Raw genomic sequence first — 13667 nt, 5'->3', positions numbered from 1 at the left:
AAAAGTAGCTGAAACAACAGGGAGCGGTTTTAATTTAGGAATAAACATCACCAACAAAAATTTGGCTTATTAGACATATAACATATTTTTCTGAAAAACCAAGTTTATTCTTAAACAGTTGTTCTCATGCTTCCCTCTCCCATCACCCCACAATTCAAAAGCTGTCCTGGCCAATACGGAGTTGCAATCAAGAATACTATCTTTGTATACAAAGCACAAAAGAAGGCTGTCTTTGTAGCTTTAACAGTGTTGCAGGGCTACTTCCCCTTCTGTAACTGTTTTGATCTCAGGTATTAGCTCTGATAGTTGGCAGGGTGTCTATTCCCCTTTGCAACAGGGTTTTACTTAATATATCAGCCTTCATATCCACTATGCAATAAGAGAACTAATGGAGAGAGCCCAGTGTGAACTGGACTGTACAAACACCCTGTAGCCATGTTGTCAATGAAACCAGCTGCAGCCTGTCTTTCTGTATAGCGCAGTTTAGACTTAGGTTTCTTGTGCCATTTAATACACAAAAGATTATCTGCAGCTCCGTCTATAGCAATACATGTTTAAATTGCACAAACTAACCCAAACAACTGATCAAGGACAATCATACTTAAATCTATATTTCTTATTATCTAGGACTGGTATAAGCAGTTCAGCATTTTAGATAGCATTTTATTTACGGAATGTGCTATATAATCTTTTTAGCCTCAAAACAATTGTGTGTGGCAGGTCTCTGTTACCCTCAACTGCCCCTTCTTTAATGGAATTAAGAGCCCATTGTTGCTCTATAACATACCCAGACAGTTTATCACTGTTCTGTCATTAAAACCAAGACACTGAGTCCAACAACAAATGAATTTATGCAGCACTCTCCTAAAGTACAATCTCCTAAAAAGTTTTAATGTATCTAAAAGCACACCTGAAAACAAAACCCAGGTAAAAATAAATACCGTGTTTCTCCAGAGGGAATCAAAAACATTTTAAAATTCATTTTTTTATAAAGACCTTACTATTAGTTGGAAATGAAGTCTTGCTTTATTTGATACTAGAGTAAAAAGGGATTTGGGACAAATGATTTACACATTTAATATAATATTGAGATTTTCTATTTTTATAGAAAAGTGCTAAAAATAGGGGAAAAAACAATCAAAGCAACTGAAGTTTGAATCAATTTGAATCAAGAATAAAATGTTTATGCAACATAACAAAATATAATTCTTAGATTCCATTTTCACTGCCGGCTGGCTTTCCCATTTTCTGTTGTTTCCATTCTGAAACAAAGCAAATAAACAAACAAACAAATTTTGCCTTAAGAGTATTCTAGTAATCATTTTTAAAAAATAAATAAATAAATTTGGCATTTCCCCCCGCCCCAGATTTTTCTATTTACAACAAAATTGATTAGTATGTTTCAAAAATATTTATGCTTCTTTGTCTCCTAGACTAAACCTGACCCAACTGCATGCATAACTAATTGCCAAAATAACACGTGTGTCTCTTAACCTTTCATCATTATTTTGAGACTGCAGAAGAACAAGATAAACTAAAACCCTATTTCTGATTGTCAGTTTGCATTTCTTGGTGCAGAGAGTATTGATCTGATATGCAGAGATCTTTCCTATTCTAATTAATTCAAGCGGGTTATGGAAGCTTCTCTATGTGAAAGAAGCAAGCAGAAAGTTCGTGATGTTTGGATTATACCTTCAGAGAAGCTGAGTACAGCTGGTTTAAACTGGTGAACTGGTTCTCTTATCTCTTCTCTCAAGGTCATGTTTATAAAAATAGGCCAGAAGGAGTCTGGGTTTCACTTTCCCTTTCTATCTCTTTTCCTTCTGGTGCAGAATTCTGTACATAGTATGTTTAGTGTTAAGGTTTATTATAAGTCTTATTATAAGTTATTGAAAACTTAAGTGAAGTCTGCTGCAACTGGATTTCTTATGGACTGTGCCAATCCTGAATGTATTGGATTTGTGACCATTATGCTCATTTGCCTTCAGTAGCAGTAAAGCTCTACTGGATCAAATATTAATTGCCTCTGGTCTTTTCTGGGAATCCTGCAACGTGTTTAAGTTTTTACTCTGCTAAACTATATGCTGGAATCTGCTCTGGATCAATATTGAGTAGAATTCCATGACACTGATATAATTATAAATATGATATTCAGACAGTTTTCGGCTAGTAAAAAAAAAATCACTTCAAGTAACATGCTATTTAGCAGTACAAACCCATTCTCGTCTTTAAGATGTTGATATAACTCAGCTTTGTTGTTGACAGAGTTCAAGCGACCAGTAAATTCCTGATGTTTCCTAGAATTTGCAGTGTTAATTCTGTTGCTCCATAAAGACAGGAGAGAAACTGGCCCTAGGTTTGGTAAACACAATTTAAGTACGTTCAATAGTTTTCATTCAAAAACTCATACAACAAGCAGCATACATGTTACAGATACATGAACACAGCATTTCCCCCTTGTTCATATTTCACCAGCATTGGATCCAGGATAAATAGCACCTTCATTTCTAACAGACCAGGGGATATCTAAAAGCAACCCACAACTCTATAGCCGCGTGTCACCTCTGCAGCCGGGAGAGGGTCGCTGGGCTATGGCTTCTTTAGCCCCGCGCGCGCTCTCCCGGCTGGAGAGGTGACGCGGGGCTGTAGAGGCTCCTGCCATAGCCGCGCGTCACCTCTCCAGCCGGGAGAGGGTCGCGGGGCTATGGCGTCTTCGCTCCATAGGACGCACACACATTTTCCCTTCATTTTTGAAGGGAAAAAAGTGCGTCCTATAGAGCGAAAAATACGGTATATTCCTGTGTTAATTGGGACTGCCTAGTAAAGTATTTCTTTTTATTCTTCATTACATTTTTATGCCACATTTTCTCCAAAGGAGCTCAAGATGGTGCACATGGTTCTCCTCCCCATTTTATCCTCACAACAACTCTGTGAAATGGGTTAGGCTGAGAGATGGTGAGTGGCCCAAGGTCACCCAGTGAGCTTCATGGCCAAGTGGGGGTCCAATACTCTAACCATTGAGAGCACTGCTTAGCTTTGTCTGGTATGGTTGGTTTCTAATTGGATGGGGGACAGCATGTTGAGAATTCCTGCATTGAAGGTTGGACCAGATGACCCTTGAGGTCACTTCCAACTCCACAATTCGATAATTCTAAGTTTTGTGGGGTCTTTGAAAGACTGGTCATTGCAAAAAGCACATTGGGCTGGTGTTGTGAATTAGTGTGTTAAGCTTTTTAATTAACCCCTTTTGAGGTTGCAAATAAATGTTTGTGTTAGGCCATCACCCCGTTCACCCTCTGCCCAGTCCATGGGGGGGGGGGGAGTGTAGCACTTGTTACATGGCAGTACTTCTTTGCAGAGACATTTAAGAATAATTGAGTCGCTTCTTCTGAAGGCATCCTGCAAGCATAGTTTGCATTCTGTAGCCCCAGATATACGATTCTTTCATTCACTTCTATTAAAACAACATTGGCAGCATCCAGCAGATATACAGGCCTATGTCTTGCTGAAGTTATTCTTCTTCCACCCAAACAAGCAAGTTTTCTAGTTATTTACAGCACAAAAGTCACTCTAACCTTTACACTTTATAAAGAATTTTTTTAATCTCCAAGGTTACTAGGTGTTGTTGTTGTTGTTTTAAAAGGCTTAATGTTAGGTCACACATGATAATGCACCTCAAATCAGTTTTTAACTTTTTCTTTCTTTCTTTTTTAAAAAAAACCTATTTGGCAATTATTCAAAATCTACCTTTAGTTTTTTCAATGGTTGGAATTTCATCCACTGCAACAAGGGGCTTTTTGTTTGGTGGCTCAGGAGAATCAGGTGAATCTTTTATTACTTCTGCCTCTGCTAGTTCCTCTTTTTCACGCTCTAATAAACCTTTTAACCTGCAGAAATAAATAAAAAGAATTACCACTGCAATTTCAACACCAACAGTTCCATTTAGTAAGTTGTGAGATAGTGATATTACCTAGAGAATCAAAGAATAGGCAAAAAACGCTGGAGACTTGCGCTGAAAAGAGCTTGTTATTTAACAAACTATGTTGGGAAGAAATTAGAATTAAATCTATGGACAGCAAATTACTATACTTCTGTTACTTTTGAAGCATGAATAACTACTTAATTTGTATTTTTTTTTAATTAAAGCCAGCTTTTCTTTCTTTTTTAGTTTAACCTTTCAGTTCCCAGTGTGTGTAAACACACAAACATTCATGAGGTAAGCACATTATGCTTGTAGGCAAATTGCAGAATAAACATTCCACAAACACTTCTTGATACTTGGAACTAGCATGAACCTCAAGTAAAAGGTAAGGGCAGATGCAGCCTGGGTTCTCCCCTCTGCTGATGGGGCTTCCTGAACAATTTTTTAAAGATACTAATACTTTCTGGAGAGCTCCCATTCCATGCTTTGGGCTTCATGCTAGAGTCTCCTTGCAACAGGCCAAAATCAACTCTTTCTAATGGTGTTGAGACAAAGAAAACTGGCCTGTCACTCCTGCCGTTTATATAAATATAAAACCTGAAATAAAATTCTATCGGTACTGATAAAGCACCTTTCCGATTCCTGCCAGGATTTTTCTGGTTCATAGTCTTTTCCTGCTTTCTCTGACTTTTCTTCTTTTTCTTCTCTTTTCCTCCCCCGTTTCTTGCGTTCCTCTTCTTCAGGTGGTTTGCTTCTGCAAGCCAGAAGGCACTCCAGAACTCGTTGATGTTTATCCGAGTTGGCTATGTGTGCTCTAACAAGAGTCTCCAGTTCATTCCACATGATCCTGTACTGTTCATCTCTATTGAAAAAGACAACATGATTTGATTCTTATCTACACAAATTCTCCAATCTCAAGTATCTAATTTATCCTCACTTCTATTTTAAGACTTCTAGATTCATTTCAACAGTTTATTCTGGAATGGACAAACTTCTGAGTAAAAAAATAATTATTAATGCAATACCGTTGATGTATGTGGTGCACTGCACAATCAATGAGTAAAAAGGAGAGGGGCAAGGGGGTAACTTCTGCTTTCGAAATATAATTTGAGTTAAATGTACCAAAAAGTCATATTTACCTTTTAGGACCCTTTCCTCTTGTTCCAACTGTTGATATGGGCAGTGGGTCATTTTTTCTTTCCATGTCTACTAAATTGTAAATTGTTTTCTGGCAATTGAGGACATCTTCATCTGTCAGTGCTTCCTTCACAATAACACTAGCCAATGGCACTACCTATGAGATAAAAAGAAAACAGATGTTCTCCATGAACACAAGAAAAGCCTGCTGAATCAGGCCCATCTAGTCCAGCATTCTGTTCTCACAGTGAACAAGCAGCTGCCTGTGGGAAACCCGCAACCAGGACCCAAGGGGGTTTCCACCAACTGGTATTCTGAAGCCTCTGACCGTGAAGAGAGAGCAACTCCATAAGGGAGAGCCTCATCCTCCATGAACTTGATGGCAGTGAAATCATTATATGCTGAAGAGTTAACAATGCAAGTAACCAGCAGGAAGCCATAAATTGGTTTTATTAAGACACTTACCCAAATTCATTCTATCTAATAGCTCAGTGCCCTTGTCCTGACAAAAATGGAGCCAAAATGGGTTCAAGGAGGAGTCAGCTTGCTTGGAGGAATCTCAAGTTTTAAAGACGTATCAATAATAATGATAATAAAATCATTAAGGGGGGGGCAATCTTTCCCTCAAACAAAACAGCTCAAATAGCACTGAATATGAAGCCACACAATACCAGAAGGGGAAAATATCCCTGAAAACCTGGGGGGGGGGGGGTTAGAAAGAACAGTGAACTTGATTGCCTGAGCCCCCAAAAAGCTTAAGAGTATTCTTGTTAAGGGCTGAGGAGATATTGTAACATTTTGAAAGTACCACGTGTATAGATTAATATTAAGCAAACATTAAATGCATAATGCATTCCCAACCATATTTAATTGCCTATTACCATGTAAAATGTGGCTTAGGCCTGGGATTTAAAAACAATCCATAGTCACCCACTGCTTGCATGTTGAATATAGTAGTCTGTGAGATGATCATGGGCCAGTAGCGAGTATGCTTCTCTAGTTGATCTTTGGCTCGCTCCAAGGGAATCTCAAAACTTTCATCACTCTTGTATCTGGGTTCCAGAAAAGGAGTAAGCCTGTTTTCCCTCATAAATTCACCAAAATCCTAAATAAACAAACAAGATAAAAGGATAATTTTTCCTAACATTTCATGATTACTGCTCAATTATAATATCCCGTCTGATCATCATATATTACATGCAACTTAGCTTAAATAGGCTTTCTTAGTATTCAATATCAGTGCCAAATCTTACAGTTGTTACCAACAGGGAAAGTTTAGCTGCACAAAGTTTTGAAAAGTTTTGAAACATTCACACATTAAGCTGCTAAAATATTGACCAGAATTTTTTTAATGAAGCCATTTCAGATCCTGTAAGCGTTGTTCAAGATTCAAGCAACACCTATTTAAAGCTGAGATCACATAGCACAAAATGGCACAATGAAGAAGAAAAGTTGTGTTTTGTGAGCTTCAGAGTGGATGTTGTTGACTGGAATTTCTTGGTACTGTACAGTGGTGCCTCGCAAGACGAAAAGAATCCGTTCCGCGAGTCTCTTCGTCTTGCGGTTTTTTCGTCTTGCGAAGCAAGCCCATTAGCAGTTTAGCGGATTAGCGCTATTAGCGGCTTAGCGGGCTTAGCGGATCAGCTGATAAGCGGCTTAGTGGCTTAACGGATCAGCTGTTAAGCGGCTTATTGGATCAGCTGATAAGCGGCTTAGTGGCTTAACGGATCAGCTGTTAAGCGGCTTAGCGATCAGCTGTTAAGCAGCTTAGCAGCTTAGCGGATCAACTGATAAGCGGCTTAGCGGCTTGGGGGAAAGGGGGGGGGGAGGAAAAAAACTCCGCAGGAACTCGCAAGACATTTTCGTCTTGCGAAGCAAGCCCATAGGAAATTCGTTTTGCGAAGCACCTCCAAAACGGAAAACCCTTTCGTCTAGCGGGTTTTCCGTCTTGCGAGGCATTCGTCTTGCGGGGCACCACTGTACAGTGGTACCTTGGTTTATGAACTTAATCCATTCCGGAAGTCCATTCTTAAACCAAAGCGTTCTTAAACTAAGGCATGCTTTCCCATAGCAGTGGGGGACTCAATTTACAAATGGAACACACTCAACAAGAAGTGAAACATGTTCTTATTCCAAGGCGAAGTTCACAAACTAAAACACCTACTTCCGGGTGCAATGTTCTTAATCCAAGTTGTTCATAAACTAAGCTGTTCTTAAACCAAGGTACCACTGTATAGTTTATGCTACCAATGCTACGATAAAGCTGGATTTTGGGCAAAAGACAACTGAGACCTCCGATTATAATAGACCCAAATAAGTTTAAAAACCAACCATTTATGGCTTGCCCAGATCCCACAAAAACCTGTTGGTGGCCCCAATTTCAGTCCAGAGGAATGAAAACTAAGGTTGCCTTCAAAGTCCAGGTTATTCTGTCATTCCTCAAAGGAGAAATTAATCAGTTTCACTTTTTCTTGAAATTTCTTGAAAAGTAGGCCCAGCTTCCTTTTTCCCTGTCCCTTGATTATAAGCTCCCCTCTGTGACATTAATACAAGGGTTCTGCCTAGCTTTGTGGCTGTGAGAGGATAATGGCTTAAAGAAAAAATACATAAAGACATTTACTGTAATCCTGTAGTCTGTGACTCTACCACCACATCCTTCACTAATTGAAGGAGGATCTTCCAAAATGGATCGAGAACTGCTTAGAACATGCAGAAAAATCTCTCCTCCATGGCTACTAAGCATATGACTAATTACTTTAGAGCCAGACTTCCGTGGTTGTTCCAACAACACAGAACGACCTATTGAAAGAGAAATTGATTCATTAGTTACCTAGCTTAAAAATTCTACAAGATACCTGGTTATCCAGTTGTATTTTTAAAAAGCACATAAAATATTTGTAGGAAAGGACATTTTCATTTGTTTCCATTATTAAAAGATTATTTTTGCCTACTTTCTGAAATTGATCCCACCCCCACCCCCCTCTTTCTCCTGCCTCCTGCTCGCCCATCCCACCCCTTAGCAGCCAAGTGAAGTTTTTTGATACTGGAAGAAGCTGACCAAGAATATCCTTAAGCTAGTAGATTATGCAAGCACAAATTACATTTTAAAACAAATATTTATATCAATCACTTGCTGGAAAAGTAAACTTACAAGCTTTGGAAATTGTGTCTTAAGAGTGGCAAACATTATGTTGAAATTAAAATAGTGGCATCAGTTATGTGGCATACACCTAAGCAGTTTAAATTCCAACCTCTGTCCCTAACAGTTCCTCTCTCTGTCCTCGGTATTAAAATCAGGCTTGGGATTAACCCAGGAGCATCATGTTATATTTGTGACTGTTTGTTACACTAGCAGAAGCCAATGTTGAAAAGCAACTTATGGTTTGTCTGGAAGGTGTGGAGAAGAAAACACCTGCTTCAAAACAACAAGAGCTGTATCGAACTAAACCCTTGTATGCACAGAACTTCTGTGAGTGCAACTTAACTTTCCCTCCCTCTCTTCCCCAATCTCCCCTGGATTCCCCCCAAACTTCAGGAGCAGAATGGGAAGAGGGGTGAAGTTGCATTGTGCTCACAAAATTCCTTCAAGCATGCAGTGATTTAGTTGAATACAATCCTAAGAATCACAAGTGAACAGACTTAATTGTACAGCTCATGGCATCATGGCCAGAGTTCTTAACACAATGAGACATTTTCCACATTCAAATAATTAAGGAAATCCTGCCAGAGACAAAAGCAAATCTTTTGTGAGAAGCAGCCCAAATTTTAGGCAAGGCAACATAGATATTGCAAGCAGAAGTTACACTTCCTGAATCTATGCAACTATCAAGAGTATAAGCACTTGTATATTATGTTCAGACAATATGACTGAATACAAAGTTTCCATTTTGTAAGCCCCCAGCCAGGATGCTTGGGGGGGGCACCAAGTATGGGGGGCTCTGGGTGCCTGAGGTCTTGCAAGGCTTTGGACAGCATCCCCAAGGCCTCGAAGATACTTTCTGAGGCCTTGCGAAAATCAGACTTCTGGTGGCACCGGAAGTCAGATTCGGACGTCTAGGAAGGCCTCAGACTCCATCTCCGAGGCCTCTTGCCTCAGAGGTGTTTTCCGAGCTCTTGTGAGGTCTCGGAACCTGACTTCTGGTACCATCGGAAGTCAGATACCAAGGCCAGGGGGCCCAAGTGAAATGACGTCACATTACGACGTGACATCAGCACGTCACACATGCTGGGCACCCATAGCCAGGGGCCTAAGTTGGCGCCTCTGGTATGTGTGTGCGCATGTGCACGTGCACACATGTCCACACAACCAAAACTGATATTTGATCAGCTCAGTATCATTAAGGACAGTGGCTTGAAATGGAAGTCAAAGTGTAGCCAACAGAAGGCACTACACAGCTGAGCAGTCAAATGCAAGAGGTCAGGCTCCTATTATTCATACCAGGCCTGGGCAGTCCAGAGACTTCAAACTGCCTACACTTCAAGCAAGTTCCTTGGCCTGAGTGTACAGCACTCCAGAAGACTCACTAGGTTAGATTTCATATTGTATAGCTCTGAGTTCAAACCTGAATCCAAAACAATTAAAATAAAATATATTTTTACTGATTTTTTAGCCAGAAAGTATTTTACCATTAAGGAGAAAGTTGGTAAGGCAAGAAGAAGGCCGACTATTTACATCTACAGGTGATATTCTGAAAGCTCCAGTACAATAATGCAGTTCTAAAGGGGGGAAAGGGGGGGAAGATCAAGAGAAACTTTAGTTTGATTACAATACAGAAAAAAATACCTAATTCATAAAACAAACAAAAATTAAACACCATAGAATGTAATGAACATTAACCACACTGCAAAACAAGCAAAACCTCTATTGGTGGTAATGTAAGTGGTATAGAAGCAAAAGCAAACACTGGTCTTCGTGCACACATACATGAAGAATATGTCATTCAGTTGTGCACTAACAGGGGCTTTCATATGCTCCCCAGCACAATAATAACTTCCAAGTGTATATGGTTCATTTCTGCACATTCTTCAACATCGTTTTGAGATGACGCTTTCATGTATCTCACATATTCTCCATTCAACACTCATTAACCACAGTGTATATCTGATAATTTTAAGTTGTTATCATTATGCAGTTCATGGACATATCTGAGAGAGAGAAAAGGGGCACCTACCAACACTGTTTGTTCTTGGTGTACACCATTTTAAAGTTACAGTTTCTTTTAATGTACCTTCTTTGCTACTACCACCCATATGATTATCACCTGCAAAACAACATTTGAGATAAATGTAAGTACACAATTTAGTAAAACACAGAAAATAATAGAAGTCAATACACAATAGCAAATGAATATCACAACCAATTCATTTGCCTGTCGCCTTGTTGGTGATTAACTCTTTCAAATCCATTGAAATCCTACTTTGACATCTTCAAAGCAATACTCTGCTCTATAACTGCTATATCTGTACTAGATCCCTGGTATTATTTTTAGGTCCAAAAATTTTCAGTTTTCCTCAACATTTAAATTGCATCATCTTTCCTATTTTAAAAATTCCTTTTCACACCTTCTATACCTGTAATTATGTACATAACTGAGGCAACTTGTGTGCCTTCCATTGTTGGGTATCAACCCTGAATTGATACTGCTGGGACCAGAGAGAGGGTCTTCTCCCCTAACTTTATACTGCATACAGCATTAATGTCTCACATCGAACGTAACAAATTTGTAGAAAAGACTATGACCTACAAACAGAGACAATGCACATACTTTTGTAACCCAAGAAAATATTTAATAAAAAATATCCAAACGAACAATAAGTGGAGTTCTGCTCAGTAAATAGAGCTTTCCCACCTCTTCTTCCTACATCAGCCTTTTAGATCCCAGCAAAGAAGCCACATTCAACAGCTGGGAACCATTGGAACAATACGGGATATGGAGCTGAAGATGGGAAATTGGAGGAGGGTTTTTGCTTGTGCAAGAAGCTCCATAGAAGTTAACCAATAAGCGTTCAAAAAATCATAAATTCTAAAAGCAGTCCCAAAATACAAAACAGCCTTAATTTCCACAGTTGTAACTATATCTCAGATTATATTATTATATATTATCTATATTATTTTTTCTACTCACCACTTTTTAAAAAGTCTACGTGTGCTTCCTTGTGATGTAATAGTTCCACATCATAATTGGCAGATGTATTGGCATGCTGCTCTTCCTTTTAAAGAAACACACACACACACGTGTGTGTGAAAGAAGATTAGTTTAAAAAAAGAAACAAAAGAATACAAGGATAATTTTATGTTTTGCCTTTCAATATAAGACTGCAAAAGGAAAAAGAACACTTAGACATGAAAGCATTAATGAGTTGGAACTGAGGAAATTTATTGAGTTATTGACTTCTTTAACGATCTAGCAGCTTATAATCATAAACAGAACAATCTTATGCATGTTTTCTCTAAAGTAAATCCCACTGTGTTTAATGAGGCTTACTCCCAGTAAGCACACATGCGTGTATCCTTCAATTACTTTATTTATATTACTTTTTAAAAATAACTACAATGAATGTTGAAAATCCAATGCCAAATTAAGATGTGAGTTCATTCAATAGCCTTGTCCTTGTTGATTTCTACACATAAAATTAAGTAGGAATGCAATATAAAAACCGATCCAACACCCACTTCCATTCAGAGATAGGTTATCCAACAGGGAAGCATTTTCATTTCATAAGCAATGAACAGTAATTATGATTATAACACCACCATCAGCAAGTGTAGCCATTTCTCATTTTATGGGGATTTCTTTCACTTCAGGTTAAGAAGAGAAACCACACATAGTCTTATCCGGCTTCCACAGCTGGATTAGCAGCTACTATCGTTCAAACTGCATGCATAAGGGTAAAAAGATAAAAGGAAACACCAACTTTTAAATAGTTGAGGCAGATTAGCAAACACCACATATGGCAGATTAGCAAAAGAAATTCACTAGGACTTGTTTCTGAATAAATAATACAAAGGGAACCCAACATATATACTATTACTAGAAACAACAAAAGGCAAGAAGAGAAAGCATAGCAGCAGCACACAGGTCAGTAAGTTGCAAACAAGGTATTTGCAAACATAAAAAATTGTATGCGATGGTTCACTGAAGTTTAATTCAAATGGCCAGGGTGCATCATTCACAAAAAAATGTAACTGCTGCCTTAGGTTACACAATCCAGGCAGTACAATTAATGTTCAGCAAAAACAACAACAACCACACACAAACCCCACTGTTTATTAGTGTTACAATGCTTTTCCTTTTGTGCATTCTTTTAACCAATACAAATACTGGGTATGTTCTTTCCAAATAGTGCTCAATTACAACATATAATTGGAATTTCAGGCTAATAAGGAGGACAGGTTTCTCCAATGGCCCCTGCAGGGCCAAGTAAGGCCAATAATAAAAGGAAACCCCCCACTAGGGCTGCAATCCTAAACATGCTTACTAGGGAGTAAGCCCCTATGAACACAGTGAGATATACTTCTGAGTAAACATGCATAGGATTACACTAAGTATTAGTAGGGAGAATGTCAAAGCCAGGTAAAGGGCCACATTTTTTTAGAATATCTCATCAAAATTGTTTTCCTGTTTCTACCTTTCTTGCTGATATAGCACTAAATCGCTTGGGATTTATTTATTTTTTAACTCCTGTGTGTTTCTTCTACTTGTTACAAACACCTTTATGTTGGAAGGAATGCATGGAAATGACACAGAGGAAAGAAAGGCTCACTATGCCACTAAAATGCACAAGGGGCAGAAATTTCTAACACATGTATTAAAAACAAAAGAATCACAGACAAAGTAATTTGAAGCTAACTAGACTACATTTATGTAAAACAAAGGAAAACAAATACTACTTTCATAATTGAATGAATTGCTGAAAAGTCATTTTGTTCTGTGATCCTTTTTTTTCTCCTTCATAAAATTTACTAACCTGGTCACAGACATTGAATGTGGGCTAATAAAAAACAGAAAAAATATGATATGGAGAGAAAAAAACAAATGTAAAAATATCATTAAATAAACATTAAAACCATTAAACAAATTTAAAAGAAACGGTGCAGCTACTTCAGCACAGAGCTGCTGACACAACCTTACCTTCATGGGGATGTTAGTTATAGTGGTTGAAGCCAGATCAAAATGCTGCTGTACTAAAACATTCAGTCTGGTGGCCAGATGCCGTCCAGCCCGAACACTATGCACTTCGCTGGTTAAGACAGGAGAGAGCTTTTTAAAAAAAGACAAATACACACATACACACAGAATACTCAGTAGCAGCAATTATGGTATGGCAGCACATACTTCAATAAGAACATCTAGATAAGAACAGGAAATTTTTATCTAGTGAATGGCCAGTCTGTTAAAATGTATAATCTTATATTCACAGATAAATCTCTGAAAATGTGGTCCTAGTCTTTTATATAATATACCCTCTGCAACTATACCCTCTTCCAGGACTCACTCATTCATACAGATCCCATTCACGCAAAGTTCTCATTGTCAGATTGGTGAAGGATAGCCAACTTCTTTAGCACAAGAGGTTTCTGGCAGATAGTATAAAAGCATGGAATTAA

General features: G+C 38.4%; 1 protein-coding gene across 5 annotated transcripts in view; it reads right to left on the bottom strand.

The window, feature by feature from the left end:
- Nucleotides 1–83: 83 nt before the first annotated feature.
- Nucleotides 84–13667, bottom strand: part of INTS13 (integrator complex subunit 13) — a gene marked incomplete at its 5' end in the record, with an annotated part of 26690 nt that continues 13106 nt past the window's right edge. For 4 of the 5 annotated variants that reach the window (XM_081023601.1, XM_081023604.1, XM_081023603.1 and 1 more), the window contains 12 exons: nt 84–1262; nt 2217–2352; nt 3748–3887; nt 4554–4784; nt 5062–5216; nt 5994–6164; nt 7680–7858; nt 9686–9775; nt 10231–10320; nt 11185–11269; nt 13028–13051; nt 13192–13320. In XM_081023601.1, coding sequence (XP_080879727.1) covers nt 1223–1262; nt 2217–2352; nt 3748–3887; nt 4554–4784; nt 5062–5216; nt 5994–6164; nt 7680–7858; nt 9686–9775; nt 10231–10320; nt 11185–11269; nt 13028–13051; nt 13192–13320 — 1470 coding nt within the window. In that variant the 3' untranslated portion in view covers nt 84–1222. The remainder of the gene's footprint in view (nt 1263–2216; nt 2353–3747; nt 3888–4553; nt 4785–5061; nt 5217–5993; nt 6165–7679; nt 7859–9685; nt 9776–10230; nt 10321–11184; nt 11270–13027; nt 13052–13191; nt 13321–13667) is intronic. The other variant, XM_081023602.1, reaches the window with a different exon arrangement.

This window comes from Podarcis pityusensis, assembly GCF_964106645.2.
Source record: "Podarcis pityusensis genome assembly, chromosome: 10".
Taxonomy (NCBI): Eukaryota; Metazoa; Chordata; class Lepidosauria; order Squamata; family Lacertidae; genus Podarcis; species Podarcis pityusensis.
The sequence above is the reverse complement of the archived record's forward strand: the minus strand, read 5'-3'. Positions and strand labels throughout refer to the sequence as shown.